Consider the following 8,310-nt stretch of genomic DNA (forward strand, 5'->3'; position numbering starts at 1 on the left):
CAAATCTCTGTCTTAGCACTTATTACTCACTACAGTAATTATCGCTTTACTTTACTTCTAGGCTGTAACCTCTTGGGGTTTAAGTACCAGGCTTTATTCCATTTTATATCCCTAATGCCTTTCACAGTGCCTGAAATTAATCTGTGTGTAATAAACACCTGTCGATGAATTTAAAAACTCAGTGCATGTACGGCCAAACGACTGGCCTGTCTAAAATGGAAGAAATCAAATTCGTTACTCTCAAAAGAAATTGTACAGCTGACTGATAATAAAGCCGTATACTAATTAAAAATTGTAATTAGCTAAACCAAAAGTCGGAGAAGTAATTTAAACTATCAGGAGGTAAGAATTGTGCCACTAGACCATGTGACACGAACAGATTTTTTTTTTTTTTTTTTTTTTTTTTTGACAGTTTCTGAGGGAAAGCGCTGTACAAACCAGGTTTTCAGTTCAGACGCCTGGCGGCGCTGCAGGCTAAAAATGGAGGTGGAGCCAGGCGCTTGCCACAGACTCCATTTTAGAAAAGACAACTGAGAGGGGCTGGGGGGTCGACGCGCCTTGGAAAACGTCGGCAGCAAGCTGAGATTTTAGACCTTTCTTCAAACAAATGGGAACTAGATATATGTTGATGTTATCCCTACTGGAAGACTTCCGAAGGCTTCTTTCATTAAAGACAACGCAGTCAAAGAGGCTATGCTGGAAACTGAGAGAAAATCTGACAGAAAAAAGGCAAGTGGTGAGTTTTCCTTTTCTTCCTGGGCGTAGCGTAAACAGTCCAGGAAAAGGAAGGTTGCTTTTTATAGCCGGTTCCTGGAGATTTGGCCTCGCAGCGGAAAGGGGAGCGTCTGCGTAGCGGCGGGCAGACATACCTGAGCAAGGTGGTTTCCAAACTGACCAAAGATTCGTGAGTAAAGGCTCTTCTGTGGGTGGATCTAAACTATTCAGAGATCAAAGAATATTTTAGATACACCCACAGAAGAGCCTTTCCTCCCGAATAGGAAGCCAGACCTATAGAAACTATACATTTCCAAGTATTACCTGTAAACTTTTTTGTTTTCTGAGAAAAATCTATGAATCTGAGATGTTGCCCCTTTGAAAAATTCTTGTGAATGTTTCAGAATGTGCATGGGGATGTGCCTGAGATTTGGTTGAATTTTCCACCATTGGAAACCACACAGGGAGTTTAATTTCACAATAATATGCGATGCAATAGTGGGGTAAGTAATTTGCCCATTCTTGGGGGAAAATCACTGGATCAAGAACAACCTATGGTAAGTTTAACTCTCACAGAAGAGAATGGTAGGTATCAACACCAGTCTCAGACCTCCGAAGGTCCAGATCGTGACAATCAGTGACAACCTTTGAGATGCATGCTCTTCAGCAACCTGGTTGTCAAAGCCTGCTAAAGATTTAATCTCAGTACATTAAGGAGCTGTTCACAGAATTCTCCAGGCTCACTGAATTCTCCAATCTCTGGTGCATACTCACCACACATTTTAAATACCACTCATATCTGTGCATTATAAACATCCACTGCAAGAAAATTACCAGGCAACTTCATGGCTACATGGCAAACATTCAGGCAATTTACATAGGAAATAGTTTCAGAAATACCTTTCTTCATGTAAAAGATGTTGGATGACAATTCCATAAAATTGGTGATGTTGACACTTACCTGCTCATCCTACAGTACTTCCAGAAGAAGACTTCACCTCTTTAAGGATTATCTCAGAACTCTGGAATAAAAAGAAAATGCCTTGGTCCTTCCTTCCAGAATTTTCTTTCCATTGAATGTAAAAAAAAAATCCCCATACTCTGCCAACCTAATGCAAGACAGAGAGACAGGAGATACATTTCTTTAACATCACTTTATCTCCAATTAAATTATGTTCTTTGAAGCTAAAAACAAGACAGTATGTGGAGACAGCTATCACCCTTGGCATTCTTGCTTTTTGGGCTCTGGGTAAAAAGTAGAGGAAACACCCCCTTTCTGAATAATGCTATAGTTGTTGTTTTATTGCTCTATCTTCAGTAGTGTTTTCTTTTCTTCTGAAGCATAGCTAATTGTTAATTTATAGTCAACAAGTACCAATGCCTTAGCTATTTTTATCTTTTGTTTACCTATAAGACAACTGATCTGGACACTTCAAAAAATTCAGTATCAATAAAATACAGGGGACTGTTCTAGAATAAATAGATGTAATACCAACACAATCATGAAACTTGGTTTAAAAACAAAATTTCTAAGACATTCCTTATGTCAAGTGGTTAAGAAAATAAGTGCATTTGTAAAAGGAATTCAAGAGTGAATATGAATTCTTAAGTTGAAGAAAACTGGGGGAGTATAATGGAAGGATAATTTTAAAAAGTTATTAGCGACTGGATTTTAGATAATATGGAATTATTGTTACTTCGGTACATTGAGAGACACTACTTGAAAATATTCCATTTAGATTGCCATCAGTCTGAAAGGAAGGATTGGGATTTCCTTAATGTTTTGGAAAAAATGAACACTCGGAAAGGACGCAGGGTGGCGCTGCAGCATTAGAAGTAGAAGGAAGAAAGCTACCAGTCTGCGCTCCTCTAGCCAGATGCTCTGCTAAAGAAGCAAGGAGGAAAAGGAGGCTTTCTAAGGCAGTTGCTCCGGGAAATCAGGGCCCTAGGCATCTCCACTTATCCCAGTGTCTGAGTGATACTGGGAGATAGATCAGCGACAACGTGAATCCGAGCTGGGTCAAGTTTGCTGGGAGACGAGAGAGCGATGGAGGCAGGAGAGAGAAAGAAATGCTTTCTGAAACAAAGGCAAGTCTTGATATTCTTTGTCTTGCTGGGCATAGCTCAGGCTGGTTCTGAGCCTAGGCATTATTCAGTGGCTGAGGAAATGGACAGTGGCTCCTTTGTGGCCAATCTGTTGAAAGACTTGGGGCTGGAGGTAGACGATCTAGCTGCTCGGGCCCCCCGGGTCGTTTCCAAAGGGAAAAAAATGCCTTTGCATTTTGATAGGCAGACCGGGGATTTGTTGTTAAATGAGAAACTGGACCGGGAGGAGCTATGTGGCCCTACCGAGCCCTGTGTACTACCTTTCCAGATGTTACTGGAAAATCCCTTGAAGTTTTTCCAGGCTGAGCTACGGATTAGGGACATAAATGATCATTCTCCAGTTTTCCTAGACAAAGAAATAATATTGAAAATTTCAGAAAGTATCACTCCTGGAACTACTTTCCTAATAGAGCGTGCCCAGGACTTAGATGTAGGAAGCAACAGTCTCCAAAGGTACGCGGTCAGCCCCAATTCCCACTTCCATCTTAAATTACAAGACAGTTCCGACGGCACAATATTACCACAGCTGGTGCTGGACAAAGCGCTGGATCGAGAGGAACAGCCTGAGATCAGATTAACCCTCACAGCGCTGGACGGCGGGATTCCACCCAGGTCTGGGACCGCCCTAATCCGCATTGAAGTCTTAGACATCAATGATAATGCCCCCGAGTTTGCAAAGCTGCACTATGAGGTGCATGTCCTAGAAAACAGCCCCATTGGCTCCCAGGTTGCCATTGTCTCTGCCAGAGATTTAGATATTGGAACCTATGGAGAAATATCTTATGTACTTTCCCAAGCATCTGAGGATATTCGGAAAACATTTGGAATAAATGCAAAATCGGGAGAACTCCTTTTAACACAGGAACTGGATTTTGAATCTATTCAGACTTATACATTAAATATTCAGGCGACAGATGGTGGGGGCCTTTCTGGCAGTTGTGTGGTGTTTGTCCAAGTGATGGATTTGAATGACAACCCGCCGGAACTGACCATGTCAACGCTTATCAGTGAGATCCCAGAAAACTTGCAGGAGACCGTAATTGCTGTATTCAGCGTTTCAGATCCTGACTCAGGAGACAATGGAAGGATGGTTTGCTCCATCCAAGATGATCTTCCTTTCATTCTTAAACCCTCTGTTGAGAATTTTTACACTTTAGTCACAAACACAGCCCTGGACCGAGAAACAAGATCCGAATATAACATCACCATCACCGTCACAGATATGGGGACACCAAGACTGAAAACCCAGCACAACATAACCGTGCTGGTGTCCGACGTCAACGACAACGCCCCCGCCTTCACCCAGACCTCCTACACCCTGTCCGTCCGCGAGAACAACAGCCCCGCCCTGCACATCGGCAGCGTCCGCGCCACAGACAGAGACGCGGGCGCCAACGCCCAGGTCACCTACTCGCTGCTGCCGCCCCTCGACGCGCACGTGCCCCTGGCCTCCCTGGTGTCCATCAACCCGGACAACGGCCACCTGTTCGCCCTGAGGTCCCTGGACTACGAGGCCCTGCGGGCGTTCGAGTTCCGCGTGGGCGCCGCCGACCGCGGCTCGCCTGCGCTCAGCAGCCAGGCGCTGGTGCGCGTGCTCGTGGCGGACGACAACGACAACGCGCCCTTCGTGCTGTACCCGCTGCAGAACGCCTCGGCGCCCTGCACCGAGCTGGTGCCCAGGGCGGCCGAGGCGGGCTACCTGGTGACCAAGGTGGTGGCGGTGGACGGCGACTCGGGCCAGAACGCCTGGCTCTCGTACCAGCTGCTCAAGGCCACGGAGCCCGGGCTGTTCGGCGTGTGGGCTCACAACGGCGAGCTGCGCACGGCCCGGCTGCTGAGCGAGCGCGACGCGGCCAAGCACAGGCTGGTGGTGCTGGTCAAGGACAACGGCGAGCCGCCGCTGTCGGCCAGCGTCACGCTGCACGTGCTGCTGGTGGACGGCTTCTCGCAGCCCTACCTGCCGGCCCCGGAAGCGGAAGCGGTGGACGCGGCGCCGGCCGCCCCTCTCACCGTCTACCTGGTGGTCTCCTTGGCGTCGGTGTCGTCGCTCTTCCTCTGCTCGGTGCTGGTGTTCGTCGCGGTGCGGCTGTGCAGGAGGGGCGGGGCGGCCTCGGTGGGTCGCTGCTCGGTGCCCGAGGGCCCCTTTCCGGGCCACCTGGTGGACGTCAGCGGCACGGGGACCCTGTCCCAGAGCTACCAGTACGAGGTGTGTCTGACCGGAGGCTCCGGGACTTCCAAGTTCTTCAAGCCGATTATCCCAAACTTCCTTACTCAGGATGAGGAGAGGGTTAATGAGGCAAACCCCAGTTTCAGGAATAGTTTTGAATTCAGTTAAGTTTTAATAAGGGTCTATGATGCCTAGTCTCAGTTAAATTGTGGAAAGTCCTTTTTTACTGCCTTGCCCATTGGAGTTGTTTTCTTTGTATTTGAAATGTAACCATCTTATTCCAATTCAGTGCATGTTACTGGTGTTTCTAGATGTGCTGCTCTGTGGTATAATGAATGCAAATTTTCTTTCTTTTCTTACTGTTAATATCACTGTAACTTAATTCGATTTAATGTGTGAAAGTATATTTTGTATTTTCTGAAGTCGTTAATTTTTAGAGCACTTTTTTTCAAAATTCACCTTCCCCAGTCCCTAGGTAATTTTTGCAGTCCTACATTTTTGAAGGTTTGCAATAAGTACATAGGGTTCTTTTTTCCTACCCAGAATATTTGTGTTTGTATAGAGTATTCTCTTAGGCTAGTTTAACTTTCTTCTTGTGAACTCACATTGGCTAAAACCATTAACATAGGTACATTCATGAATAACAAAGCACCCTCTCACACTTTTCTAAATATATACTTCCTTAAAATGTTCATACCTGATAATTATGATTCTTTAGAGATTGTGAAAACCTTGACTGTTGGATTCTACAAATCATTCACATTAAAAGTCTTCAATAAATCAACTACCAATATTCTAAAATGTAGTTAAATAAATAGCAATGTCCAGTCATTTGCAGACATGCTAATTATTCATGCTTTTTATTAAAAATTTTAAAACCTCTGATTGTTTCAATTCCTCCATTTAAAAATCTGTTTTAATTATTTAAAACCATCTATCCTTTGAGTACTTCATTAAAATCCAAAAGATCTGAGAGAGTACATGTCTTTGTCCATGACCAAATTTTAGAAACTTCATATGTAATTTGGCATTGCATTTAAAAAAAACATCTGGAGCATTTATGATTCAATTGGAAATAAGCCCATGGAAAAAATATTTATCTTGGTTTGCTCATTCTATTTTTTTTTCGCTGACTACTTCCATTTTCCCCCTTTCAGTTTCCTAGACTTTTCAATGCTTTTTTGTTTCCTTTTTAGTGCTTGAGTTATGTTTCTCAGTAGCTGTCCATTTATTGCATGATTAGCACAATGACTGCAAGACTAGGTTCTTCATAAAAATTTTAAATGACTGATTGAAGGAAAGAAATGTCTTTATTTCATCTGTGATATACTGACACTCAAATACATTAAAATACTCACAGGACAAATTTTGCTGGAATTAAATGCTCTCTGATTAATTTTTGGTTATTAACAGAACTTCACTGTTATTCAAACATTATGCAGTTATCAGTGCTTGGTGTCTCTTTCCTTCAACATATTTTTCCTTTTTCTTTTTCTGCTTAATTTTAATCTCCTCTCCTGCCCACTAGCTTAAGGAATCCACATGGGGAAATTGTGTTTTCAATTTTATGATTTATATTTTCCTTCCATAATTCCTTAAATGATTCATTTAACTTTTTTTATTCGTATTTATTTCTTGCAGTTCAATTTCTGATCCACACATTAAAACGGAATTTTAATTTTTAATGTTCTTCAAACTATCTTTAAATTTTTATATTATTTTGTTTATCTGAACAAACTATACTATTAAAATTATAATATAAAATTTAAAGGTCTCATTTTGAGTTTAGCATTCATACAGAGAAGTATCTTGGTATCAAAGGTCTTTGATCCACCAAATTTACCTGTAGGATCTTGGATAAGTCATATAATTTCTGTCCCCCCGGAAATGATAACAGCTATTTCAATAGCTTGCAGTTATGTCCAAATAAGATAACATAAGGATAAGAAGTGTAATTTTGTTATTTTTAGTATCACTAATATTAAGAGTAAATTTAATAAATGGTCCTTCATATAACATTACTTATAATTGTGAAGAAGCTATATTGAACACATGATATTTGTGCTGTTTCACTGCTCTGCCCAAAACCTTGCAATAGCTTCCTTTCACTCTTAGAATAAAATCCAGCTACCTATTATTTGGCCCCTGCCTACCTGTCCAGCCTTCTCTTCCCACTTACTCTTTTTTTTTAATAGGTGATATTTATGTTTCTTTCTTTTTTTTATAAGTCTATTTGTTTATTTATTTTTGGCTGCGTTGAGTCTTCGTTGCTGCGCGCCAGCTTTCTCTAGTTGCCACGAGCTGGGGCTGCTCTTCGTTGATGGTGCGCGGGCTTCTCATTGTGGTGGCTTCTCTTGTTGCAGAGCACGGGCTCTTGGGCGCGTGGGCGTTAGTCCTCGCCATGTGGGATCTTCCGGACCAGGGCTCGAACCCGTGTCTCCTGCATTGGTAGGTGGATTCTTAACCACTGCGCCACCAGGGAAGCCCCCCACTTACTCTTGAGACACTAAACTTTGGGTACACTGTCCTACCTTCATTATCTAGAACAGCTATGCTTTACTGTCCCCGGGCCTTTGCATTTCTTATATATGGAATCTTCCCATTTTAGTTTTAGCCTGGCAAACTTCTTCTCATCCTTCATATTCCAGATTAAATGGGACATCTTTGGGAAACTTTCTGAATCCCCCCCATTAAGTTAGGTCTGCATATTGTATACTTCCAGTGCACTCATTATACATTTCCTATATAGTACTGTTTAAACATCTGTTTAAATTCTGTTCACCCCATTAGATGGGAAACTATATAAGATATATAGACATAGCCTGTCTTATTACCACAATACATCTAACTTCTACAAACGCAATAAATATCGGTTTCCACAGGTGAAATACAGTTATGCAGATTAAAGAGTTAATACAGATGAAACCAGTAATCATAGAATTACTGTGAAATAGGAAGAGGAGAAAGCTCTGTGTTCCTTGAGTGAGTGCAAAAATGTGGAAGGAATTAGGCATTTGTGGTCTCTGGATATATCCCCTGACATGATCTATTATAATTTTTTATCACCTTGCTTGAGGTCGTCTTTTCATAGCATTTTTCTGACTATAAATGCAACTCGTGTGCATTTTACAAAATTTGGAAAATAAAGAAAAACACAAGTAGGAAAGCGAAACTTCATCACTTAGAGCAAAATCTTGTAAAAATTTTTCTGTAATAATTACAGGAGGTGGGGTGAGTAGCTCTAGCAGGTGTCCACTCCCACAAAATCATGGAAATGGGACTCTACCAGGGACAGTCACTTCTTTTAGATAAGAGCGCATTTC

The 8,310-nt window shown here is 42.3% G+C and overlaps 1 protein-coding gene across 1 annotated transcript; it reads left to right on the forward strand.

The window, feature by feature from the left end:
• The first annotated feature begins 2,619 nt into the window (after positions 1 to 2,619).
• On the forward strand, positions 2,620 to 5,409 carry LOC133090019 (protocadherin beta-2). Its single transcript, XM_061188269.1, has one exon. The coding sequence runs from the start codon at positions 2,762 to 2,764 to the stop codon at positions 5,153 to 5,155; it is 2,394 nt and encodes a 797-aa protein (XP_061044252.1). The 5' UTR covers positions 2,620 to 2,761; the 3' UTR covers positions 5,156 to 5,409.
• Positions 5,410 to 8,310: the final 2,901 nt, after the last annotated feature.

The sequence above is a fragment of the Eubalaena glacialis genome, chromosome 4 (assembly GCF_028564815.1).
Source record: "Eubalaena glacialis isolate mEubGla1 chromosome 4, mEubGla1.1.hap2.+ XY, whole genome shotgun sequence".
NCBI lineage: Eukaryota > Metazoa > Chordata > Mammalia > Artiodactyla > Balaenidae > Eubalaena > Eubalaena glacialis.